The sequence below is a fragment of the Heterodontus francisci genome, chromosome 34, assembly GCF_036365525.1.
Source record: "Heterodontus francisci isolate sHetFra1 chromosome 34, sHetFra1.hap1, whole genome shotgun sequence".
In the NCBI taxonomy this organism is placed as follows: domain Eukaryota; kingdom Metazoa; phylum Chordata; class Chondrichthyes; order Heterodontiformes; family Heterodontidae; genus Heterodontus; species Heterodontus francisci.
This window is the reverse complement of record NC_090404.1, coordinates 28,696,921-28,724,895: the sequence shown is the minus strand read 5'-3', so window position 1 is coordinate 28,724,895 and position 27,975 is coordinate 28,696,921. Positions and strand designations below refer to the sequence as shown.

The 27,975-nt window shown below is 42.4% G+C and overlaps 2 protein-coding genes across 2 annotated transcripts in view; one reads left to right on the top strand and one right to left on the bottom strand.

Annotated features, from left to right (window-relative positions):
- LOC137349252 (zinc finger protein 229-like) overlaps nt 1-27,975 on the top strand; it is a 725,490-nt gene that overhangs the window by 238,649 nt on the left and 458,866 nt on the right. The gene's annotated exons all lie outside the window — the stretch shown is intronic.
- On the bottom strand, nt 8,676-12,741 carry LOC137349273 (G-protein coupled receptor 15-like). The gene is made up of 2 exons (XM_068014803.1): nt 12,672-12,741; nt 8,676-9,577 (listed from the first exon to the last, which is right to left on the bottom strand). The coding sequence occupies exons 1-2, from the start codon at nt 12,739-12,741 to the stop codon at nt 8,676-8,678; spliced, it is 972 nt and encodes a 323-aa protein (XP_067870904.1).

The window sequence follows — 27,975 nt, the reverse complement described above, 5'->3', positions numbered from 1 at the left end:
GCCCTCACCTGCTTCCATTCTAATCTATCTAAACATAGTCAGATTGTCACTCCTCCCACATCGTTACCCCTGGTGATCCAGAAGGATCTATCCTTTGCTCCCTCCTATTTCACAACTACTTGCTGCCCCTCAATGACATCGCATGAAAGTACAATGTTAATGTTCACACCTTTCTCAGTGGAATCCTCCACTGTTTCCAAGTTATAAGAATTCTGTTAAGAGTGTGCAGGCAGCGAATCCCTCTGACATTGCAGTACTCTACCCTCTCATGAACAACCCTCGCTGTCACTAAACCAGCTGACAAGGGTAGTGTTGTTGTTGCTTCACAAGCAGACCTCTACCTTATAGAGAGGCAGCCCCAAATGTCTGACTACTCCTCCTCCACCACCGTGGACCATGACCCCGCCACCAAATATCAAGATATAATTTCCTGGACAATGATAGACTTCATAATTTCTTCCTATCACGACTTGTCTCCCCTTTGTCATGTTATTTCTGGCCTAGATTCGCGACTCTTCTGAGGTCCGATACTCCCAGCTTCTCTGACACATTTGTTCCGTTTCACCTCTCACACCAGTGCTACTGATGTGTGTTCCTTTTTCTCAACTGAGGATCCCCCTCCATAATTGACAGGGCCCTTGACCTTATCCTTTTCAATTCCCACACTCCTGTCCTCACTCCTTCCCCTCCTAGAACCATGACAGAGTTGCCTTTGTGCTCACATTCCATCCCATTAGTATTTACATTCAATGCATCATCCTCTGCTATTTCTGCCAGCATGATGCCATCACCAAGCACATCTCCTCTTCACTTTCTGCTTTCTGTAGGGACCGTTTCCACTGCGACACCCTGGTCCACTCCAATATTCACTCCGCTTCTCATGGGCCTGCCCATGATGTTCCTTGTAAGGATATCTGAAGCCTGAATTGATCCTAACTGTCAATAATTTAACTGAATACAAATTGTTCTAATTATGATAGGCTCAGACATCTCAGTCCAAAATTTATCACCAGCTTTTTAGAGGAGGGAAAAGGAAGCAAACTATTTTTAAAAGGGGACATATTTAACAGGAGATTTTATGTGAACAATAGACAATAACTCCCTAACCAGAGGTTACTACATTTGACTTCCCTCATCTGTCATTTTTAAACGTTTAAACCTTCCTTACCTCTTTAATAATAATTGTGAATTTCCTTCCTTCTCTCAACTCGCACTTGGGTGATTCTGAAGTATAGACTTTCTTCAACAGAAGAGCTCACTTTGTGATTCCTTTCTTCTGTATAGTTTTTCTCTCATAATCGAGTATCTGTTGTGTTATTGTTCTGATGGCATCTTCACACTTTTGCCCTATTAGAGAATAATTTCACGATATGATGAACTTCAGCAAAGCTGGATTCTGGCCTGATACACATTGTACCAGCAATACTCATTCGAGCAGTAACCTTGTGGTATGGAGATGTGGAAAGAGGCGAAGGTGGTTCCCACCATTCACCACCACAACTGACTGCAATCGTGTTTTCTTAAAATGCTGCACAAGCCCCTGAGTGTCTTTTGGGTCAAAAACAAACAAACAAACAAACAAATGACAGGTTTTCTCGTAGGTTAAAAAGATAACTACTTATTTTTACACCATTCCTGAAGTTGTCACAACCTCAACCACACACACATTCACTCACCCATGCATACACAAAAATAGGTAGGCAAAGAGAAAAAGAGTATGTAGTTTAAAGTTCAAAGTAAGGTAGGTGTTCATGGTTTACAGTAAATCTGTTGAATTTTCTCAGGAGGGCAGACTTTTTCAAAGGTACAGGCCTGGGTATTTGCAGTCTTGAACTTGTTGAGGTGTAGTAGATTTTCTGGTGGTTAAAAATTCAGACTGGATTTAGTGGTCACTTTATGTTCACTGCTGTGGCAAGTTAAATGTAGAATTAGCAGCAATGCTTGCTTGTCTGGATCACTTTCACAGTCCGTGGCTGGAACTGCTTTCTGAAGGTGTTGGTTTGACCTCCCCCTCTCGCTCCGGGGTGGGTGGGGTTACCTTTTTTAAGGTAAAAATTTATCACATTAGAGTTTCTGCTAGAAGACACATGGCTCGATCCCCTAGTGTGACCACACAATGGACCAGGATGTGAAGACCATGACTATCGATTGATGTCTGAATGGAGACACTTATTGTAACACAGTGCTATTTCACACCTATTCAATTTTGTTTGTGCTGTCTGTCTCCGGAATCCCTTTGTTAGTTTATTCATGTTGGTAAGAGTCATTATGCAACAGTGCTCTTTTCAATTTCAAAGGGATTCTCCACAGAGCTATTTTGGACGAGGGTAACGAGTTCCATTGTCATAGACAGGTTTGTTGATTTCCAGTACAAGAGGAGTCACGTGACCGCTACTCCATTTTGACTGTGGTGCAAGTGGCCATGTTCTTGTGATTTTGTTTAACTGTTTTTTGTTAATTCATAATTCTTCCATTTTATTGTTTTTTTGCATCGCAGCTCTTTCCATGCATGACAATTGAATGAGATTTTAAAAAAATAATTACCAACTGGTTATAAACAGGACCATGAACATCCCTATTGCCGCCCAGCTGAAATCATATACCAAGCATCACACTGGACATTCCTGTTTTGTTGCCACAATAAGTAGCTGAAGAACACATAGCTGAATGCATTGCTGAAACCGCAGGTAACTTTAGCTCTCTGTAATGGCTGTGACACTCCTAAATGGAATAACACAGACGTTCCCTGACCAGACCCATTTCTCCAATTCTAATAAAAAAGGAAAATTCTGGAAATACTCAGCAGGTCAAGCAGCACCTGTGGAAAGGAAAACAGATTTGCATGTTGATAGCCTTTCAGTAGAATTGGGAAATGTTGGAAATGCAATAGATTTTAAGTAAGTGAAAGGGGAGAGTGTGGGAAAAGAATAAGAGGGAAGGTCTGTGATAGCGTTGAAGACAGGCGAGGTTAAATGAAAAAGAGCAGGCGGTGCAAGGCCGAAGGGAGTGGGAATGGGACAAGTAAAGAACCAAATGATATGCCTTGAGTTGGTGTGAATGGCAGAATGATGAACAGCTTCCGTCCGAAAGCAAAAACAAGAGAAAAAAAACAAGAAAAACCTGAAACGAAAAATAGCAACAAATGGAAGCAGCAATTACAGCCTGAAATTGTTGAATTCAATGTTGAGTTTAGAAGGCTGTAAAGCACCTGATCGAAGGTTCTTCGAAATTATGTTGAGCTTCATTGGAACAGTGCCGTAAGCTGATGACAGGAAGATCAGTGTGAGAGCAATTTGGAGAATTAAAATGAGAAGCTACGGGAACCTCGAGGTAACAAATCAATAAATGATCGAAGAATGCACTCTGATGACATGATGGAGTGAAAAAACTGCGCTTGCATGGGCGGGCACGATATGGGATATCTGTGCATGTGCAAATGTGCGCCTGTGCAGAAGAGGCTTCCCATCTGGCATCAGGAATTACAGTGGAAGAACTATTTCAGGAAGTCTTGTCCCATTCATCAATCCCCCATGGCCGATGATCATACGTTGATCAACTATTTCTCCACTACCGGGGCTTTCCATCATGCTTCAGATATGGTGTTAGCCGTCATCAGCTCAAAAGCTACTGATTGCCACTAAATTATCACCAATTTATGAACTGATTCGCAAATGGATAGTTGGGTAGTAGTCTGAGGGTGAGAATGAACAACTGTTGCCCTTTCTCCCAGAGGTCTTCTTCCTCTCTTTGTGGAAATCTCCGCCTTCATCTGGTCATTATAAATGGAAACCGAGATCAAGACATTTTCAAAGGTTTGGTAAGCATTCTTTTCTCATTTAATGAAGAATAAGGAGAGAATTACCAGTGTTGTGGCCTTTATAAAATGGTTGCCACCTACCTTCTGGTGCAGGGATTACCAGTGACAAAAGGCCACCACCAAGTGTTCGGATACCCACCAACTCCTCTTAAGTGGCAGTTCATAGGCACTGAATTCTATCTGGTCAGTTAATTATAACCATTTAAATCTGTTCCTTATAAAGTTTTCCGTCCTCAGGGAGCAATGCTACGTCTCCAGTTGCGCCGATTCGAGAGTGCAACAAGTTCTAAAGTGTTAATGTGCCAACAATTGCTGGAAGGAGCGCCAAAATTGTCTCCTTCTGGTGCAGATTACTCGTAGCTCTTATTCGAAGAGGAAACGCTGAGGCTAGTTGAAATATTTCATCCCCAATTCTAAAAGCAAATAAATATTCCAAACCTCACATAAGGTGACAACCCCAGCAGTGTGAACATTGATGCACGAATGCAGGTGTGGAGCAGAGGAAGACGCTGACTGTACTTTCTTTAGCATGTTTACTGTCGATTTATTGTGCAGAAGCTTTAAGTGACTTTTGGTTAATCAGAAGTAGGTGCTGAGGCCTGACATTTTCTGTGGGGAGAACGAACCAGTTAATGTGGGAGGCCTGGAATCTTCTGAAGAAGCAGCTGCCCCTAAACGGGAACCTCTTTGTTCACTCACTGAAATGTAAACTTCTGAGTTCTCTTCATGAAATGTGAACACTTTTATTCTCTCCCCTAATGCCAACAGACCTGCTGAATTTCCAGGATAATATGTTTTCAATTTTCAACTTCTGTTGCGTCTTATTCTGATTTTTTATAACACTGCTGTTGGGATAAACATCTCCAGATGGTGATGAACTCGTGGATTGTATTTAACTCAATAATGTGCAAAGATGTACAGATATGCAACTACTCGTTGCAAAACTACAGTTCAGGACAGTTTTAAAGCAAGCATCCAGTGAATCATGAACTTTGTTGTGCAAATAATGGGGAATCTAGAATGTGGCTACTAATACCCATTTGTATTAACCTGTAGTGTGTAAAGAGGTCAAGCCATTCTGAAAACCAGGCCACAAAAACTCCAATATTGTGCCATGAATAAACAGTAAGTTCACAGTGTGCTCATTAAGACCTCTGCTCCTGATGACTGGAGTTTTGTGCTGTACTGGAGAGGGGTAGAGTCGCAAGTAGCCACCGAGCAATAAGCCCTCATCTCTCACACAGGGGCTACTATTTGAGGAGTAAAAGCAGAGAATGCTGCGAATATTCAGGAGGTCAGCGAGCGCCCGTGGGGTAAGAAACAGCATTAAAATTGTAGTCCTGTGACCTTTCATCAGAACTGATTTTACAACAGTGACTACACTTCAAAAGTATTTCATTGGCTGTACAACTCTTTGGGACGACCTGTGGTCATAAAAGGCGTTACATGAATGCAGGAACATGTTTTGATAAACATTTTGATTCAGTTATACATTTACGGGCAGTAAATTGTGGCGTTGGATTGATAAAAGAAGTATAGAAATATTCGCTCATCTCAGAGGGTCGAAGTCTGGTTAACACCATTAGTAGACAATAAGAGCAATTATTTTATTCCTCCACTTTTTTAGCAAACGTGATTTCCACCCTTGCTAATCTAAACTCGGATACAGATGAATAATGTGATTTCATAAATAGTACAACGCCGTTACCTAATTTAAAATCAGTATACATTAGCCATAGAACCACATAAATTTAGAGAAGGAAACTGTTGAGCCCATCGATATATGTGACACCTAATGGATAAAGGAAATAGAAAGGAACTTGCGCTTATATAGTGCCATACACGATCTCAGGATATCCAAAACTGAAGAGTTGGATCACTTTCCGATTAATAGATCAAGGAATTCCACAATTCTCATAGTCCCACATTCTCTCCGCAACCCTGTCTCAGTCCAAACCTGATCCTTTTGGCCCATTCTCTCATCATAGCCCTGCGTCAAAGTGCCAAACTATTTCCATTGTACCACTCTCTCTCCATGGCCGCCTATCAATGCCACGTCACATTGCCACACTCACTGTTCAGCCTTGTATCAATCTCCAAACTAATCTGTACAATCCGCTCTCTCCTCGTAGCCCCATATCAAGCCAAAATAATCTGATCATCTTGCTCGCTCCCCATATCAATTCAAAATTAATCCCACTGTCAGCGCTCTCCCCATAGTCTTTAATGTTCAATCGCAAACTAATCCCACAGCGCTGCTACTTTCCTTTAACTTTATACCAATCCGACTGCCCACACTCTTTCCAAATGACTGGTTCAATCCAAAAGTATCCCCACCAATCCCCACAACTCTGCGCTGTCCCGATAGTTCTGTATCAGACCCAAACTAATCTCTGTCAGACGTAGCATGTGCAATGATGCTACACAAAGATCCAAGAGCAATGAACTTAGTAATATCAGAAAAGAAGGATAGGATTAAGTAACCAATAGAATTGTGTCATATTTATTCCAGATGTAATAAACAATTGCCAGTCAATTACAAAAGTAAATTGTTGCAGGGCAAAGCATGTGACAGACTTTCAATTCATGCTTTCATGAAGGATGGCGTCTGTAGCACAGACATCCAAGGCCAATCGGCGGTAAAACTCATGTCAGGTGACTTCAAATTTGATTATAAACTAGTAGTAAATTGTACATTTACACCATTGGTACAGTAAGCACACTGTTCTGTATAGTTGTAGGTCTGTGCCACTGGTACAGGAAGGTCACCTGTCAGTAAATTGGGATGTTTGTGTCACTGGTACAAGAAGGTCACCTGTCAGTAAATTGGGATGTTTGTGTCACTGGTACAAGAAGGTCACCTGTCAGTAAATTGGGATGTTTGTGTCTCTGGTACAGGAAGGTCACCTGTCAGTAAATTGGGATGTTTGTGTCACTGGTACAGGAAGGTCACCTGTCAGTAAATTGGGATGTTTGTGTCACTGGTACAGGAAGGTCACCTGTCAGTAAATTGGGATGTTTGTGTCTCTGGTACAGGAAGGTCACCTGTCAGTAAATTGGGATGTTTGTGTCACTGGTACAGGAAGGTCACCTGTCAGTAAATTGGGATGTTTGTGTCACTGGTACAGGAAGGTCACCTGTCAGTAAATTGGGATGTTTGTGTCTCTGGTACAGGAAGGTCATCTGTCAGTAAATTGGGATGTTTGTGTCTGTGGTACAAGAAGGTCACCTGTCAGTAAATTGGGATGTTTGTGTCTCTGGTACAGGAAGGTCATCTGTCAGTAAATTGGGATGTTTGTGTCACTGGTACAGGAAGGTCACCTGTCAGTAAATTGGGATGTTTGTGTCTCTGGTACAGGAAGGTCATCTGTCAGTAAATTGGGATGTTTGTGTCACTGGTACAAGAAGGTCACCTGTCAGTAAATTGGGATGTTTGTGTCTCTGGTACAGGAAGGTCACCTGTCAGTAAATTGGGATGTTTGTGTCACTGGTACAGGAAGGTCACCTGTCAGTAAATTGGGATGTTTGTGTCACTGGTACAGGAAGGTCACCTGTCAGTAAATTGGGATGTTTGTGTCTCTGGTACAGGAAGGTCACCTGTCAGTAAATTGGGATGTTTGTGTCACTGGTACAGGAAGGTCACCTGTCAGTAAATTGGGATGTTTGTGTCACTGGTACAGGAAGGTCACCTGTCAGTAAATTGGGATGTTTGTGTCTCTGGTACAGGAAGGTCATCTGTCAGTAAATTGGGATGTTTGTGTCTGTGGTACAAGAAGGTCACCTGTCAGTAAATTGGGATGTTTGTGTCTCTGGTACAGGAAGGTCATCTGTCAGTAAATTGGGATGTTTGTGTCACTGGTACAGGAAGGTCACCTGTCAGTAAATTGGGATGTTTGTGTCTGTGGTACAGGAAGGTTACCTGTCAGTAAATTGGGATGTTTGTGTCACTGGTACAAGAAGGTCACCTGTCAGTAAATTGGGATGTTTGTGTCTCTGGTACAGGAAGGTCATCTGTCAGTAAATTGGGATGTTTGTGTCACTGGTACAGGAAGGTCACCTGTCAGTAAATTGGGATGTTTGTGTCTGTGGTACAGGAAGGTTACCTGTCAGTAAATTGGGATGTTTGTGTCTGTGGTACAGGAAGGTCACCTGTCAGTAAATTGGGATGTTTGTGTCACTGGTACAGGAAGGTCACCTGTCAGTAAATTGGGATGTTTGTGTCTGTGGCACAGGAAGGTCACCTTTCAGTAAATTTGGATGTTTGTGTCTCTGGTACAGGAAGGTCACCTGTCAATAAATTGGGATGTTTGTGTCTGTGGCACAGGAAGGTCACCTTTCAGTAAATTTGGATGTTTGTGTCTCTGGTACAGGAAGGTCACCTGTCAGTAAATTGGGATGTTTGTGTCTCTGGTACAGAAATGCCACCTCTCAGTAAATTGGGATATTTATGTCACTGGTACGGCAAGGACACCTCTCAGTAAATTGAGATGTTTGTGTTTCTGGCACAGGGCCACCACTCCTAATAAACTGGGATGTTTGTTCTCCATGGTGCAGAAATGTCACCTTTCAGCGAATTAGGATGTTTGCCTCTCTAGTATATGAGCATCACATGTCGGTAAATTGGGTTGTACTTTCACCATCCAAATTCCACATCACTACATCACTCATTGTACTGTCTAAACCTAATATGTACACTAATAAAATATTGTCAGTTTTGATACAGGCCACAAATCGGAAAAAATGTTTCCAATTCACCTTTATCCATAGCCATTGAACAATCGACCTTTGTTTTCCAACTATAAAGCAGGCGGAGGCTATTCATATAAGGTTGAAATATTGTTGGAATTAACTCTTTTCATTATTTAAACATTTTACCTATTAGAGTCAGCGGATATTGCACCATAATTTTTAACTGTTCCCTGAATTTATTCTGGGTCACTGCATAAATAGACGTGTTGGTGCAGCAGCTCAAAAGTTGAAGCATATTTGCACTTTCCCGAAAAATAAATTTCGGGTCATTGAAATTTTTGATTTTATAATCATTTGTAAATTGCTCATATAAGAACTGTGCAACATATGTCATCCAAAGCAGGATGAAACTGCCAGAAATGGCAAACAGTAAAACAATGGACTTTCTCCGACTCTCCATCTCTCGATCATTCTGATTATCTCCATTGTAGTGGGCCCGGAGTCTCTTGCGGGCTATGCTGGCCGCTAGAATGTGTCTGACGGTGAGAGCATTGAGCAAAAGAATCAGAAAGAACGGGAGACAAGGTGTTAAAATGCGGTCAATCCAGTCGAATGCTGTCCATAAAAGTGAATTGTAACGGATATCCTTCTGTCTGCAGTACCACGGGACATTGTCAATTGTGTAAATGGGTTCATGCATAAAATACCAGGGGATATTGATTAAACACCCCAGGAAACAGACTGTTCCTATAACCATGGCCGCCGTTTTCTCAGTGCAATATTTCGTTTTCACCTTCTGACAACAAATAGCTACAAAACGATCAAAAGTGAAAGTGACTGTTAACCAGACAGAACTGTCTCTGGATGCGTAAATTAACGCAATGCCGAGACTGCACACGGGAGTAATGGACAGGAAGCTACCTGGAAAGTAAATGCCAGGGATCCGGTTTAATAGCACAGCAGTGATAATGACCAGGAGATCCGTTGCCGCCATGGACACCAGGTACCGGGTAATACATCTAGAGAGACCGCACCTTCCTCGAGACAAGATCACAATCGCCACTAAATTGACTGTAAGAAAAAGGGAGAGAGATAGGCGAGGTGCTACAGAATAGAGTCACAGTGGAAGTAATGAATTGAATTCTCTAAAGTTTCTACAGATCAGACATGCTCTCATTGCATGGTGCAACAGGCTCGGTGAGCTCACTGGTCTCCTCCTGTTCCTCTGATCCTGTACCACAGCTTTGATACTTGAAGCAATAGGAACTGGTATAAATATCCAAGGCACAGCTGGGACAGACCAGAGACCACTCGGAAATTAAAACAATATTAAAACTGACAGGGAAGCAAAAGCTATTAAAATAAATGGAAATTTCAAAGGAGTTGGAAGGGTCGATTGTGTAGTGATAAATTAAATAAACTAGCATGGCTGCATGCATATTTAAGATAAGTAATGAGATAAGCAAAATTAACACAGCGAGGAAGTGATTAAAAATCAAAAATTAATCTTTAATATCACAACCAAAGAAACAATGATTGCAAACATTTTGTAATGATGTGGCCCTTTGATAGGTATCTCACAATATTCGAAACGCTTCCCCTTGGCAGACCCAGCAGCCAGCCTGCGTGAGCCAGGCCACACTAACAGCTGTGAGGCCATTAACCAGTTATACTCGGAATGACCGCACTGATTGAGAAAAGCATATTGTCCAGAACACCAAAAGAATGAATTGCCCTTCTTCAATCTTTCAATCCAATCTTCAACTTTCTTCCCAATCACATTGGTTTAACGTGACATGGGAGAACCGCAGGCCCCACAATGCAGCACTCCCAGCACACATCCTAGTCAACCTGGACTATGGATTAAGGCTTTGGAGTGCAGTGTAAAATGGTAACTCTTGGAGTATGAGGCCTGAACGAATTAGTACGCAGAATTAAATATACAGACATATCAAAAACAATCCAAGATCTCTGGAGAAGCTGTAAATGTATCCATAGTGAGGATCATGGACGGTAAACATCTGGAATAGATTCGGATTTCGAGTTGCAAATGGATGGCTGAGTAAATGTGAGCTGGGTGATGGCTGCAAAGGAATGGATGGAGAATCCAAACGAGGAATCCAATAGCCATACCGGATGTTTGAGCCCACTCACTGTGTTAGAGCAAGGAGCTCGACTTGAAAGCATCAGGGATGGGGATTGGCGGGAGTAGCAGTAAGAGTGTTTGGGATTAGTGGAGAGGAACCAGAAACAGCTGATGTGGGGAAGATGTATGAAAGATAAATTGAATGGATGGGAGGAGCAGTGAGAGACAAACTGAACGGATGGGAGGAGCAGTTAGAGACAAACCGAACCGATGGGAGGAGCAGTGAGAGATAAACCGAACAGATGAAAGCAGGAACACGGGATTACTGCTCCTGCAAAATTGGATTCTGAATAAATTATTGTCCTGAATTATGACAAACATTTTCAGCTGTAATTTACCCACAGTAAGCTCATTCCTTAAAAATAAATCACTGTGTACTTACTTATTAAATCAATTAACCAATTTATACACCCATTGACATCATTCATGCAGCAGTTCTGAAGTGCAAGTTGGTAATTTATGAATGATTTAATCAAATCAACTAGAGATTAATGGATTTATTTAATTCATCAAGGCTAGTTATAATTCTGGAATTCAAGTGTATCTCTTGACTTGTTACTTAATCTGGCACAAAAATATTGAATGCAAGAAAAATTGTAATTCCATTTAATTAACACAGCCATATCTATCAATACATGCCCCTTTGTTTACATGTCATTCCCACAGCCAGTCTATTAATTGCTGACCTTTTGGTTCCATATCATTCCTATAGCCATGTATATTAAATGATGCCCCTTTGTTTCCATGTCATTCCTACAACGATGTATATTAGTTGGTGTACCTTAATTTTCTCATGGTGTGCTCAATTCTGGGATGGTCAAAAGACCTCGTCCGCTATCCCCATCTTTCGCTCACATTAACTTGGGGATCTTCAGTTCAATAGTGAAAGTAGTTTTGAACAGATTGGCAGAGTTTCCACATTCTACACCTTTTGGAATTCACTCTTTGTTTGACACCAAATGTACAGAGTACAAACAAATGAGCAGAGGGAGACCATTCGGCTCCTCGAGCCTGGTTCTCCTTTCAATTAGCTCATGGCTGATCTGTGTCTAAACTCCATCTATCTATCTCTGTTCCTGAAACCTTGACAGACTCACAATCAAAAATCTATCAATCTGAACTTGGAAGTTTCAATTGACCAAGCCTTAACAACTGTCATAGAAACATAGAAATTTAGAGCACAAAAGGATGCCGTTCGGCCCATCGTATCTGTTCCAGTCAATAAACAGCTATCTAGTCCAATCCCACTTTGCAGACTTTGGTCTGTAACCTTTTAGTTTATGGCATATCAAGTGGAAATTCAAATACTTTTTGAATGTGGTGAGGATGCGTGCTCCTACCACCCTTTCAGGCATTGAGTTTCATATCCCCACCAACATCTGGATGAACACATTTCTCCTCAAATCCTCTCTAATCCTCCATCAAGTACTTTCAACCCATATCTCCATTTATTGACCCAAATGCTAAGGGAAATAAGTCCCTCCTATCCACTTTATCTAAGCCTCTCATTATTTTATACACATCAATTTAAATTCAGGCTCTGTTCCGAACTTTTTTTTCAGAGAGTTCCAGACGTCTATTACCCTTTGCGAGATTTGTGCTTCTGGCCATATACCATGAAGGGCCTAGCTCTAAATTTAAGGTTGCTCTGTGCACCCGCATCAGAAGAAATAGTTTCTCTCTTTCTGTGCTATCAAATCCTTTCACTCATTTTAAACACCTGAATTAGATAGCCCCTTAATTTGCTAACATCAGGGGAAATTAATTATGCAACACTTCTTCATAATTGAACCATCTAAGGTCCGATATCCTTCTGCTCAATCTGTGCTGCATGCTCTTCAAGGCCAATATTTGTCCTTCTGAAGCACAGGACTCAGAGTTAAAAGCAATATTCTAGATGGGGTCGAACCAGGATTTCATACAAATATAACATGACTTCCAACCCTCTGTTTTACAGCTTCCCTTGAGATAAAGTCGAACATTCAAAGAGGTAACGAATAACTTGCTGCAATACTTTACCTGGGACAGCGATAGCTGCGAGAGCAGTGTAGTAAATGGCATATGCTGGGCCTCTGGGTGGTGCATGCATTTTCTGTGAACAGTAGTGATGTCTGTTCAAGATTCTATACACGATCTATTTCGTTTTCAAAGCATCTCTATTATACCTGATATTAACCCACCAGAGACATAATTAGATGGCATTACCATTAATGTTAATTACAGTTTCGGTTACATCACTATTAATGTTAATTACAGTCACTGAACAAATAGACTCAGTTACATCACCAGTAATGTTAGTTACAGTCTTTGAAAAAACAAGTTAATGTAGTCAATTGTATCTTCATTTTTCATGCAATAGAATGGACGAAAATGGATTTTATGCAGTTTTAAAGGGAAACTTTGTGCCACTGCAGGGAAGAAAACGTTCTGTCCTTACCCAGTCTTGCCTGTATGTGACACTATTCCTACATCAACGTTGTTGACCCTTAACTGCCCACTGAAGTGACCGAGCAACCAAGACAGTTGTACCAAACAGCGAGAAAGGAAAACATAAGAACATAAGAAATGGAGCAGGAGTAGGTCATTCGGCCCGTCAAACCTGCCCCACCATGCAATAGGATCATGGCTGATCTGCCCCAGACCTCAACTCTTATTTGGTGCCAGCTCCTCATAGCCCTCAACTCACCGATATTTCAAAAATCAATCTACCTGTTCATTAAATACTTTCAGTGATCTAGCCTCCACAAGTCTCTAGCGTAGAGAATTCCAGACATTCACTACCCTCAGAAGAAATTCCTTCACATCTCAGTTTTAAATGATTGTCCCCTTATTTTGTAACTATGTCCCCTGGTTCCTAAAAAATTCCCAACCATCTGGCCTACCACTAGTTTTTGCCGCCTTGTATGCCTTAGTTTTTGATTGGATCCTCTCCTTGACCACCTTTGTTAATGATGGGTGGTTCATCCTTCTCATCGAGTCCTTCTTTTTGACTGGCATACATGTTTGCTGAGCGTTATGAAATATCGGCTTAAATGTCTGCCACTGCTCATCTACTGACCTTCTCCTTAGTCTATTTTCCCAACCTGCTTTAGACAACTCTTTCTTCATACCTCCGTAATTGCCCTTGTTTAGATTGAGGATATTGGTTTGAGACCTGAGTTGCTCGCCCTCAAACTGAATTTGAAATTCTACCATGCTGTGATCGCTATCCCCTACAGAATCCTTAACTACGATATCTAGTATTAATCCGACCTCATTACACATTACGAGATCTAAAATAGCCTGTTCCCTGGTAGATTCTGCAACGCATTGCTCGAAGTAACAATCCCTGATGCACTCTACAAATTCATCTTCCATGTTACCTCTGCCAATTTGATTTGTCCAGTCAATATGCAGATTAAAATCACGCATGACAAAAATAAAGAATAAAATCAGATGCAACATTGAGCTGAAACGGAGGCATCGAATCAGGACACAAGAAGAGCACAGCTAGGCAAGCTGACCCCGCAAGTTCATCCTCACTTCCGTCTACGGATCAGTGCCAAGTTTGGGAGATCTATCCCACAGACTAGTTCAGCAAAAATCCAACATAGTGATACTCTCCGCTGCCGCACCACCCCTACCTACCACCACCCTGCCCATACCGATCAGCCAAAGACTCAGGCTCCTCCCTCACAAACCCCAGATTTGTGCTATCCCACCAACAGGACAGACAGACCAGAGGTAGGGATGCAATGATTTACAGGGGGCAGATGGTGATGAAGAGGGTTTACCCTTGGAAATCCTCAACATTGATGCGTTTCTCCATGACAGCTCATGGCTTCAGACAAACGTGGCCAAGAATGCTTCCTGCCAATTACTACCTGTCTGCTTCTCTCAGCTGATGAATCAGAACTTTGCCATTTTGAAAAGCACTTGGAGGAAGTGCTGAGGTGAGAAATTACATACAACACAATGTAAAAATTGGTTGTCTCAAGGCCTTATGAAACATTAAGAAATTGAGAATTATAGAAGTAGTTCTCTCTCTCTCTCTCCCTCTCTTTTTCTCTCTCTCTCCCTCTCTCTTTCTCTCTCACTCTCTGTAGTTAGAAACTACCCAGCAGTTCGCTGCATGCTGACACAGATCTATGCTAAGCCATGATGGATGAGATTTATTCCAACGGCCGGTTACTTGACAAAAGATACAACATAGAATCTGTCCATTGTATAGGCACTGCTAGGCCCAATTAAGGGCCGGAGTGGTGGGAGGCTCATATTTAAACAACTGTCTGGGTGAATTTAACAAGATACCCTGACAAGGGATAGGCAAAAGGATGACTTCATGGGCTGGGACGTGGAATAGAAATGGTTCACATTTGATACCTACCCCCTGGTAATTGGACAATTGAATGAGAGAAGGTAATTAAACAAATAATTGACGTCAGATAGCCACCAGACCCTAAAATAAGGTATGCAAACGGGCAGTCAATATGGCAGGCAGACGACGGGATGCTCCCTGAGGTGGATCCATCCTGAATTCGGCTCAACACCTTGGTCAGCTCAACCTCGAGGTGAATCTCTGCTAGCATCGGCTTTACACGTCAGCCAGTTTCAGAGATAATGGAAGAAGAAGAGATCATTATGGCAGGCTACAAAGATCAAACTGTTTTGCCCATCATCTTTCCATCTGATCCGGGGCAGGCCAACTGTTCTCACCTGTTAATGGTCGCATGTCCACTATGATTATGACAGCACTGAAGAGTCCCTACATGTTGTGGTTGTCTACTACATGTTGGATCTCCCACGTTCTTTCTACTCACTAATTTCTTCTTTATGTCACGAGATTTTGTTGTACCGCTGCTTTAGATACCTGTAGTCCAGCTGCTTTTCTTCTGAAACGTGGTTGTGGTTCCAGTCAACGAATGCTTTATGCTTATGTTGAATTAGTACTTGAAACTCCCATTTATTCTTGTCGAACCAGTCCCTCTGTTTCCTGGTAGAGAAGCCAAGAGCCACTTTGCAGATGATGATTATGGCAGACTTTAGAGTGGACCAGGCATTGTGGACACATTGTGGCTCATGTTGGTTGGAAGTCGAGAGGTTGCTTGTGAGGTGTTGGCTGAGGAGAGCTGCCTCTGCAGGATCCTTGAGATTTTCAATGTTTGTATTCTTGCAGCAAGGTTTCTGTTGTTGCCACTGTTTAAGGGACAGCTTAATGGAGATAATAGACTGGATAAGATGATGATCAGCCCATTGTTCATTTGCACCTGTCTTGGCACGAGTGATATCGACATCTCTGCGATCTCTTACTTGGACGATGATGTAGTCAATTAGGTGCCAGTGCCTGGAGCGTCGGTGTTGCCATGAAGTCTTGAACTTGTCCCTCTGACTAAACAGGGTGTTGGCTATGTTAAGGTCATGTTCTAAGTATTTTGTCAAGAGACGGATTCCATTGGAGTTTGTTTTCCCTATTCCTTCCTTGCCAATCACACCCTTTCAGAGATTCACATCCTTCCAAACTCTAGCGTTGAAGTCACCAAGGATAATCAGCTTGTCCTCCACTGGGACTCTGATTAGAGATTGCTCAAGATCAGAGTAGAATCCATCTTTGGCTTCAACTGTTGCATCTAGGGTAGGAGTATAAGAGTTGATTACAGTGGTGTACTAATTAGAGAGAGCTGGGCGGGTCATGAGGTGCTCGCTCATCCTGCAGGGAGAGTCACCGAGACGCCAGACAAGTTCGTTCTTGATGGAAATTCCAACCCCTGAAGGTGTCGTTCCTATTCTGAATCACCATTCCAGAAAAAGGTGCACCCGTCGCCTTGTTCCTGGAGTTGGCCTCCTCCTTCCCACCATGTCTCACTCAGGGCAGCGATGTCGATGTCTTAGCGCCTGAGTTCCCGAGCTATGATAGCCATACAAAGTTCAGGTCTGTCACTGTTGGGATTGTCTATGAGGGTCCTGATGTTCCAGGTGCCCAGCTTCATTTTAAGGCTTGGAAGATGTCTGTGCGTGAGATTGTTTTAACATGGGTTGACCCTTTCAGACCAGCTACCATATGTTACAGACAGAGTGAGATCTTTATTCAATGGTAAGGCGGTCCAAGACAATTGGAGATCAGACTCCACTGCACAACGCTTACACAACTGACAGATAGGCATACATAAGACAGACACAGGGACATAAACAGAATACCTACACCCTTCCACCACTCTTATCAATCCCCAAACCTCCCTCACCCACTCGCATGCTCCTTCTACAACATACCCCCACCCACACCCTAAATCACCTCCTCTCCCAGATTATCTTTCCCTCACCCAGATTATCTCTCCCTCTCCCAGATCCCTCCCTGGTACTTTCCTGGTGCCTTCCACGCCCTTAGCCACTTTCTCTCGCTGCAGCCCCATCTCCCTCTCCCTTTAACTCTGCCTACTTTCCTACCTACCACTCTCTCCAACATTCCCTTCCCTCATTCCCCTTCCCCTTCTCTCTCCCACATCGTCCCTCACATGACGGAGAGCACAATTTCACGACCAGGACCACACTCCACTCCCTACTAGGGTCTCTCTTCTTTTCCAGCAGGACTGAAACCTACGCACATTCCACATACGAACACCACGCCCTCCCCCCTCCTCCCCCACCCCACCACCACCCCCGCCGAGGCGGCAGAACTCGCCAGCAGGCCTGGGCCACCAGGATTTCAAAGCTCGTCCCGAGCTCTGGGGCCACCAGGATCGCAAAGCTCACAAGCATATCTGGGCCCAGGGTCAACAAACTCACCGACATGACTGGGCCCCCAGGGTTGCAAAGCTCACAAGCAGGTCTGGGTCCCATGTTCGCAAAACTCAATGTCGGGATTGGGTCTTACACTGCCGACTCTGCAATAAATGTTAGAGTCTGTCTACGGCCTAAATGCTCAAGGGCCCATCCCGCTGAAAGCCAGGAATGGCGGAGAGCTCATCGAGGACAGAGAGGCAGTCAGCATACTCAGAGGGAGCATTTCAACGAGATCCACTTTAACCCAAACATACTTGAAAGATGGTGCATGAGGGAGAGCTTTGGATTCATGGGACACTGGGACCAGTTCTGGAGAAGGTGGGACCTGTAAAGGCCAAATGGATTGCACCTGAATAGAACCGGGACAAGTTTCCATGTGGGTGATTTGCTAGCGCTATTGGGGAGGGTTTAAACTAACTTTGCAGAGGTGTGGAAACCAGGAGATAATACAAGAGAGGAACCCCAAAGTGCACAGTGAATTGAAAGAGACAGATAGCACTAGAGTAAGAGATAGCAAAGTATTAGGTGGGGTCAGAGTGAGAATATTAGACAGTACTCGAGAAGGCAGTAGTTCCTTATTTGATGAGAGTGGACTGAGAAGGAGTATGAGGAATGCAAAGAGAGAATTACAATGCATGTGTGTAAACACGTAAAGTGTGCTGCATAAGGTTGGTGAGCCACAAGTGCAAATTGCAATAAGGGAATATGATTTGTGCCAATAACGAAAACGTGGCTTAAAAATGGCGAGAACTGGGTGCTTAATATGCAAGGATATAAAGTATTCAGAAAAGACGGAGAAGGAAAAAGGGTAGTAGTCCAGATTAGGGAAGACATTGCAGTGCTGAAAAGGGAGGATGTCTTTGAAGAGGCGAGGACAGAAACTATTTGGATAGAGTTGCAGCCTGAAAATGGTATGATCACGCTACTATGGGTATTCTATAGGCCTCCAAAATAGTGAAAGAGAGGGAGAGGAAGGAGCAAATCTGATGAGAAATCACAGACATGTGCAAGAACCATAGAGTGCCGATAATGGGGAACATTAATTACCCAAATATCGTTTGGCATAATTTTAGAATCAAGGGTTAAGCAGGACTACCTTGATCAGTATGTTCTCAACCCAATTAGAAGGTAGGAATTGCTGGATCTGGTGCTGGGAAATGAGGTGAGCCAAGTGACCAAGTGCTTGTGAGGGAGCACTTAGGTAAGAATGATCATTCTATCATAACATAATAATGCAAGAAAGGAACGAACAAAATAAGGTAGAATGTCTAGTTTGTAAGAGGGGTAATTTGAATGTGATGAGAAGGGATCTAGCCAGGGTAGAATGGAAACAATGACTGGCAGGAAGAGGTGTATTGGAAGAATGGGTTATATTTAAGGAAGAGATGCATCAGGCTTCAGGCTAGGAACATTCTAACAAGTGTGAAAGGTAGGGTAACAGAGAATAGGGTGCCTCGGTTGACGGGGGAGATGATGATGAGACTAAAAAGAGGGTGTATGATGCATGTCAGGTGAACTCATCAAGTGAGAACCAGGCCATCTCCAATAAGTTGAGGGGGGAGGTGAAGAGGAGAAAAAGACTGGCAACAAGAGAATTTGAGAATAGAATGGCAATCAACATGAAAGGGAATCCAAAGATCTTCTACCAGCATGTAAATAGTAAGCAAATAGGAAGAGGTGTAATGGGCCCTATTAAGGACAGAGAGGGAAATATATGCTTAGAGGTGCAGGGCAATACTTAATGAGTACTGGTATGAGTGTTCACTAAGGAAATGGAGATTGACAAAATATCAGTTGAAGCAGAGAGAGTAGAGGAAATGGATAGGATAAAAATTGAGAGGGGGTACTAAAAAGGCTGGCTATGCTTAGGGTAGATAAGTGACCTGGTCCAGATGGCTTGCATACGGGGAATGTGCCCGATGATTGGAGAGTGGCAAATGGGACACCTTTATTTAAGAAAGTGTATGAGAACAGTCCTAGCAACTACATGCCAGTTAGTTTAACATTAGTGCTGTGTAAGGCTTTAGAAACTATAATCAGGGAAAATATCAACAGACACACTTAGAGAGGTTCGAATTAATTAAGGATAGTCAACATGGATTTGTAAAAGGAAGATTATGCTTGACTAATCAAAATGAATTTTTAATGAAGTAACAGAGAAGTTTGATGCAGGGAATGCAGTAGATGTTGTTTATATGGATTTTAAGAAAGCACTTGATAAGGTACCGCATAAAAGGTTGGTTAAGAAAGTTCAGGCTCATGGAACAGGAGGGTCCATGTCCAGTTGGTTAAAAATTGGCGTAAGGCCAGAAAACAACGAATCATATTAAATGGTTGCTTTTCAGACTGGAGTATGGTAGAAAGTGGTGTTCCCAAAAAGTCAGTGTTGGGAACACTGCTTTTTTATGTTACATATATAAATGATTTGTAGTTTTTAATACAGAGTATAATCTCAAAATTTGCTGTTGACACCAAACTTGGCGGTGTGGCAAACAGTGAGGCTGATATGAACCACTTGCAACAGGACGTAGATAGGCGAGCACAATAGGCAGAGATGTGGCAGATGGAATTTAATAATAAGTGTGAGGCGATGTATTTTGGCAGACGGAATAAGGAGAGGAAATATATACTGAATGGCACAATTCTAAAGAGTGTGCAGTAACAGAGGAACCTGGGGTGCATTTGCATAGATCTGTCAAAGTGGCGGGACATATTGAGAGAATGGTTAGTAAAGTAGATGGGGTCTTGGGTTTCATAAATAGAGGCATTGAGTATAAAAGCTGGGATGTTATGCTGAGCAATTATAAAGCTCTGGTTATGTTTCAAGTAGAATATTGCACCGAGTTCTTATCACCGCACTTCAGGAAGGATGTGAGGGTCCTTGAGAGGGTGCAGATGATGGTTCCAGGGATTTTAGTTACAAGGTTAGGTTGGAAAAGCTGTGCTTGTTCTCCTTAGAACAGCCAAGATTGAGTTGATATTTAGTAGAAGTATGCAAGATTATTACAGGCTTAGATAAGTTAAACAAGGAAAGCCTGTTCCCATTAACAAATAGTACTCGGACTATGGGACACAGATTGAAACGTTTGGGTAAAAGATGCAGGGGGAATATGAGGAAGCACTTTTTTACACAGTGGGTGGTAATGACCTGGAAGTGGCTGCCCACATAGGTGGTGGAAGCAGAGAAGATCAATGACTTTAAGAGAAAGTTAGATGGCCACCTGAGGGAAATAGATTTGCAGGGCTATGGGTATCGAGTTGGGGAGAGGGACTGACTGCAGAGCTCCGTGGAGAGCCATCATGGACTCGATCGGCCAAATGGCCTCCTTCTGTGCCATAAATTAGATTATGAGTCTATGATTTCATTTCATAGCACAGTACCCGGCGCAGACTTGGCACTGCCTCGACCTGGAATGAAGTTGGAAAAGCCATCCCATCAGCTGAAGAACAACAAGGCCTCTGGAGTAACTGGAATTCTGGCGGAAATCCTGCAACACAGCAGTGATACACTCCCAACATGACTGCACCACCTCTAGTGACTATTTTCAAGAAATTGAGGTAATTGCAAAGGAGTGTCTCTTCTGTCTGCGACAGGGAAGATCTTTGCAAGGATTCTCCCCAACTGCCTTGTTCCAGTGGCCAAATTACTCTTCCCAGAGTTGCAGTGTGGATTTCACCGACTGAGAGGAATTACAGATATGATCTTCACTCTGCAGAAAATCCAGGAAAAATACAGGGAGCAGCACAAATCGCTGCACATCGCCTTTTTTGACCTCACCAAAGCCTTTAGCTGGAATTTTATGCCACCCGTGTGCTGGTTGGAGGCGGGGGAAGGGGTGTAAAATCTACTGGGAGGCGGGTAGCCATTCCCATCGGCTACCTGCTGCCATTTTAACAGCAGCGGGGGAGATAGCAAATGGCCTGCCCGCTCCAGGCCAACTGAGGCCCTTAAGTGGCCAATTAATTGCCAGTTGAGGGCTTCTTTCCGCCGCCACTGGCATTTTTTCAACAGCGGCCAGGCACTTCATCAGCTGCAGAGGCGGCCCAGTAATACTATGCGGCCTCCTTGTGGGCCCGGTAATATGGTAACCTGTGCCCCACACAGGCCCCACCCCAGCACAACAAACTGCTGCATGGTTTCCAGGTCCAGTGGAGATGAACTCTCTGCCGAATTTATCCGGTGGGCGGGGCATCCGCCTCCATTTAAAGTTCTGGCCTTTGACTCCGTCAATGTGATGGTATATGAAGGATGCTCCTCAAGATTGGCTGCCGTCAGAAATTTGTCAGCATCCGTTGCCTACGATGTGACGACATGCAAGCTGTAATCCTTACCAACAGGACCAGCACATTCCCTATCGCAGTGAAGACCAGCGTTAGCCAAGTTTGTGTCATCGCATTAACTCTCTTCTTCATCTTCCCCACCACAATTTTCACCTAAGCTTCAGTGAGCTCCTCACAGGAGTAGACATAACCTACAGAATGGGGGTATGATTCAATAAGAGCAAAATACTGCGGATGCTGGAAATCTGAAATGAAAACAAGCAATGCTAGAAATACTCAGCAGGTCTGGCAGCATCTGTGGAGACAGAAGCAGAGTTAACATTTTAGGCCAGTAACCCTTCTGCAGAACTGGCAAATATTAGAAATGTGAAAGGTTTTAAGTAAGTCAAGCGGGGGTGGGGCAAGAGATAACAAAGGAGAAGGTGTCGATGGGACAAACTCGCAGAGAATAACCGACCAGAAGGTCATGGAGCAAAGGCAAACAATATGTTAATGGTGTGTTGAAAGACAAAGCATTAGTACAGATAGGGTGTTACTGGACTGAAAACTGAATAGCCGCAAGTACAAACATGAAAAAAACAGTATTTAGGCAAAGTGAACAAACTAAGATGAAATAAAATAAAATAAACACAAAAACAATATTTAAAAAAAAAATACTAAAAATAAAAGTAAAATAGGGGCCCGTCATGCCCTGAAATTATTGAACTCAATGTTCAGTCCGGCAGGCTGTAGTGTGCCTAATCGGTAAATAATCGGTTATCTCTCCTCATTCTTCCTGCCAAAATGCATCATTTCACACATTTCTGCATTGGTCATTTCATTGTCACATGTCCGACAATTCCACCAGCCTGTCTATGTCCTCTTGAAGATTATTACTATCATCCTCACTGTTTACTACATTTTCAGGATTCATGTTATCTGAAAATTTCAAAATTGTGCCATTTATCCCCAAGTAAAAGCCATAATGTTGATCAAGAACAGCAGTATTCAGAGCACTGAGCATTTGGGAACGTCACTGTATATTTCCCTCCAGTGCAGAAAACAGCCATTCACCACAGCCTTGTGTTTTCTCTGCCCTGCACAATCACACATTTTGTCCTTTAATCTTTCATGCCTTCCATCCTATTACAGATCTCTTTAGTTCTTTCCTCCCCTCTCTCCTTTCCCTGCCTCTGTAATTTCTCAAAATTTGTTACATCTCTTACTTTTTTCATTACTCAGTTAAAGCCTGAAACGTTAAGTCTGTTTGTCTCTCCACAGGTGCTGTCTGACCTCTGAGTATTTCTGGCATTTTCGATTTCATAAAATGTGGACTCCCAGCATCTGCAATATTTTGCTTTCTCTCTGCTTTCTATCACTTAGATCATTTTATATTCATTCTGCCCCTGTTTGTTTTATTCCATTTCACTAGCAATCCTAATACGTGGTATTTTATCAAGCACCATTTGAACGTCCATATACACAACATCAACTGCACTGCACTGATCAAACATCCAGGAAGCCTTAAAAAAAACTCAATCAAGTTACTCAGAGATGATTTTCCCTTAATAAATCTGCGCTGGCTCTACTTTATACCTGTGCATACCTGTCCATGTGGCTATTCTGCTGGACCATTGTTGCAAGTGCTTCCCCACTACTGCTGTTAAACTGACTGGCCTTTAATTGACAGTCCCTCTTCCCTTTTCTGCACAAAGATGTGACATCTGTAAACTTCAGTCCTTTGTCACCACTCCTGCGTCTAAGGAGGATTAGAATTTAGTGGCCTGCAGCTCCGCAATTTTTCTCCTTACTTCCTTCAGTAACCTATGTTTCGTCCCGTCTGGACAGGTTGAGTTAACCATTTAAACAGCGGTGTGGCAGGCAGGCATTTTGTTTCATGGGTCACTGGCTGCAGTGCTGGGGAGAGAAGGAACTGTTCCGTTAGGATGAGGTACAATTAATCCGGGCTGGGACCAATTTCAAAGCGAATCCAATATCTAGGGCTGTCTGGGGAGACTTAAAGTGATGGGGAATTTATATAAGATTAAGAAAACGTAAGAGTACAGAGCAGTGTAGAGATTGGGGTAAAGTTAAGCAGAATGTGAAAGGAGGGGATTGAAAGTTTAACAGTAATAATGCATCAGTAAATAAGGTAAAATAAGAAAGTCAAAATTAAAACCTCTTTAGCTGAATTGCTGAAAGATTTGTAACAAGATAGACATGTTACTGGCACAAATAGAGATAAATAGTTTGATCTAATAGCATTATTGAGATGCGGTTGCATGGTGACCAAGGTTGGGAAATAAATATTACAAAGTTCTTGACATTTCGCAAAGCCTGACAAAATGAAAAATGAGGTAGGGTAACATTGATAGTAAAGGATCACATAAGGACGAGAATAAAGAAGGATATTGGCTCTAAAGAGTAGGAAATAAAATCAATATGTGTAGAGATACGAAATAACATGGAGAAGCTAAGACATGTGAGAGCAGTTTATAGGCTTCCGAGCAGGAGCTATACTGTTGGATATGGTACTGATCAAAAGCAATTAGAATGGGCAACAGATGCTTGCCTTACCAGCGACACACATCAATAAATAAAAGGATCTTGTGACAAAGCTTGATATTAAACAACCAGAAATTAACTGCATCAGCTAAGTAAATACTGTGACTACAAGAGCAGGTCAGAGGCTGGGAATTCTGCGCCAAGTAACTCACCTCCTGACTCACCAAAGCCTGTCCCCATCGAATGTACTCACTTAACTGGATCTGTGCACACTAAATGTAAGCATGCAGACCTGGACCAATCCGCACTGAATATTACCATGCAGACCTAGAGCGGTCCAAATAAATATCTCTGTACTAATAGAACCTGTCTCTACTGAACACAACTATACTGAACTTGACCTGGCAACACTAAATGCAATGGTGTTGAATTAGACTTTTCAATACTGACAATTAGAGTGCACAATGTTATGACCGAGGCGGTCGTAATGCACTGTCAATTCAGTCCCAATACTCCACAGGTCACAGCATATTATTAAAGTTTGCCCACCTACCGGAAATTAGCAAAATTAAACATTTTAGTAATCCCCAAAATCTTTTGGGCCTCCTTATCTCGAGAGACAATGGATACACGCCTGGAGGTGGTCAGTGGTTTGTGAAGCAGCGCCTGGAGTGGCTATAAAGGCCAATTCTGGAGTGACAGGCTCTTCCACAGGTGCTGCAGAGAAATTTGTTTGTTGGGGCTGTTGCACAGTTGGCTCTCCCCTTGCGCCTCTGTCTTTTTTCCTGCCAACTACTAAGTCTCTTCGACAAATCCCCAAAATACAATACACTAAACCAAGTATCTGTCAACAACAAAAAATTAACTAGTTATTAACAAACTAAATCTTAAACACTATTAAGACAAATTTATGTCTAAAGACTTTATAACTTCTTATTTTCTCTTCACCCTAATGCACACACACTTACATTCAAAAAAATAATGTTTAGCCGGTTTTAAAAATAGCATTTCTTAGGAATAAAATAAATAGCTGGGTTGTAGTTCCTGGTGAGTTATGTTTCTGGTTGGTGGAATGTCCCAGAGTAGAATAATCAGATGCCACTCGAAGTCTCCAGACGAATTAGACGAAGCAGTCTTTTAATAGATATACATTCGAAGGACTTCAGTTGCAACAGACATCACACAGTTCTTTTAACAAGGAGTAAAGCCACAGGACTATTTAGATTCTAAAATTGGTAGTTTTCCAGTAGAAACTTTGGTGAGAATTCCAGAAAACACAAACAAACGGCAGAGTCCCCCTTGAAGGCAAATGTTCGTTTTTTCCAGTTTTTTTTTCTTCTCCTTAGGCAATACAGAGCCTGAAGATAAATGTGGATTTTCCTGCTAAGAGGAATAAACAGCTTCTTCCTACAAAGCATGCTTCGCTGGATTTTAGTTCAAACCACTTAAAGCCAGTCTTTATTCACAGTTCAAAGTTGCAGTACCCTACGTAACCTTCTCTCTCTCCTGCTGTGGCCTAGGAAACTAGCGCAGCTGCAGGCACACTGTGCTCAATCTTAAAGGCACACTGCTTTTAAACAGAATCTTACAGGCACACAGTTTTAAATGAAGAAGAAAAAACAGTTCCGTAACAACTCCACCCTTGGCGAAATGAAACGCCATTCTTAAAACATATTTCATTGCAATGCAAAAAATAGAAACTGAAAAAAACAGGCTAAACGTTTTTTTCACATTCATGACTCCATTCACTCGACTGATAACTTACAGAATTTTTCTTTGTACCTTCGCCATCTATATAACTTAACATGGTTAAATTTGTGACAAAGCGTCAGTGATAACATTGTTTTTCCCCGAAGTATATCCAATTGTCAAATGATAAGGCTGTAACAACAAACCCCATCTAAATATTTCAGCATTTCTGTTTTAAAATTTTTCCACAAACGTTAATGGGTTATGAACAGTGTATATTAGTGTTTCTTTATTGTCTTGGGAGACATATATTTCAAAATGATTGAAACCAGCAAAAGTCCTAATGTTTCTTTTTCAACAGTGGAATACTGTTTTTATGGCAATTTAGTTTTCCTGGAAAGTACCCTACCAGCTTCTCCATGCCTGATTCGCATCCTGCAATTGTACTGCAACAACCCCCAGGTTGCTAGCATTGACCACTATTTTAAAGGGGGTTTAGCAAAATTTGGAGCAGCAAACACTGGTTCATTAGTTAAGATAGCCTTTAGATTTTCAAAAGCTGCTTGGCATTCATCTGACCATACGACTTTGTTTTTGTTTTCTTTATTTTTGTAGCAAATCGGTTAATGGAGCAGCCACAGTACTAAACTTCTGTACAAACTTCCTGTAAAAACCACACATCCCTAAAAACAGCATTACCCTACGTTTAGATTTCAGGATAGGCAACTCCATTAACGCTTGTACCTTTTCCGATTTTGGCAATACCTGTCCTTGCCCCAAAATGTGTCCGGGCTAAGTTACTTTTCCAAATTCACTTTTTCGAGATTTATCACAAAGTCCACTGCTTGTAGTTTTTTAACAAAGGTTTTAGCTGGTTTAAGCGTTCTTGCCAAGTGTTACTGTATATTAGGACATCATCGACATACAAGTTTCCAAGTTTTTCACGTTTGCAGATGACACAAAACTCGGTGCAAGTGTGAGTTGTGAGGAGGATGCAAAGACGCTCCAAGGGGATTTGGAGAGCTAAGCCAGTGTGCAAAAATTTGGCAGATGGAATACAATGTGGAGAAATGTCAGGTTATCCACTTTGGTAGGAAAATCGGAAGTATAGAATATTTCTTAGATGATGAGAGGCTGGGAAGTGTTGAACTTGAAAGGAACTTGTATGTCCTTGCTCATGAGTCACTGAAAGTTAACATGCATGTACAGCAAGCAATTAAGAAGGCAAATTTATCTTATTTTTTATTTAGAGATACAGCACTGAAACAGGCCCTTCGGCCCACCGAGTCTGTGCCGACCATCAACCACCCATTTATACTAATCCTACACTAATCCCATATTCCTACCACATCCCCACCTGTCCCTATATTACCCTACCACCTACCTATACTAGGGGCAATTTATAATGGCCAATTTACCTACCAACCTGCAAGTCTTTTGGCTTGTGGGAGGAAACCGGAGCACCCGGAGGAAACCCACGCAGACACAGGGAGAACTTGCAAACTCCACACAGGCAGTGCCCAGAATTGAACCCGGGTCGCTGGAGCTGTGAGGCTGCGGTGCTAACCACTGCGCCACTGTGCCGCCCTTACAACAGCAAGGAAGTTATGTTGAACTAGTTCAGCCTCAGCTGGAGTATTGCGTCCAATTCTGGGTGCAACACTTGAGGAAAGACATGAGGGCATTGGAGAGAGATTAGATTAGATTAGAGATACAGCCCCTTCGGGCCACTGAGTCTATGCCAAACATCAACCACCCATTTATACTAATCCTACACTAATCCCAATGATAGGTTGCCCTTCATTACAAAGGGATTTGAGCATAGAAGTAATGACGTCTTACTGGATTTGTATAGCGCCTTGGTGGCAATGCACGTGGAATATTGTGTGCAGTTTTGGTCTCCTTACCTTAGGAAGGATATACTTGCCACAGAGGGACTGCGCCAGAGGGTCACCAAACTGATCCCTGGGATGGAAGGACTGTCCTATGAGGAAAGATTAAATAGACCGGGCCTTTAATCTCTGGAGTCTAGAAAAATGAAAGGTGATCTCATTCAAACTTACAAAATTCTTACAGGGCTCGGCAGGGTTGATTCAGGAAGGATGTTTCCCCT

Bases quoted from the DNA above. Each gene is read 5' to 3' on its own strand.
- LOC137349273 (XM_068014803.1), bottom strand. From the start codon at position 12,741: ATGCATGCACCACCCAGAGGCCCAGCATATGCCATTTACTACACTGCT. The intron at 9,578-12,671 runs GTAAAGTATTGC...TTTTTCTTACAG, and splicing joins CGCAGCTATCGCTGTCCCAG to TCAATTTAGTGGCGATTGTG.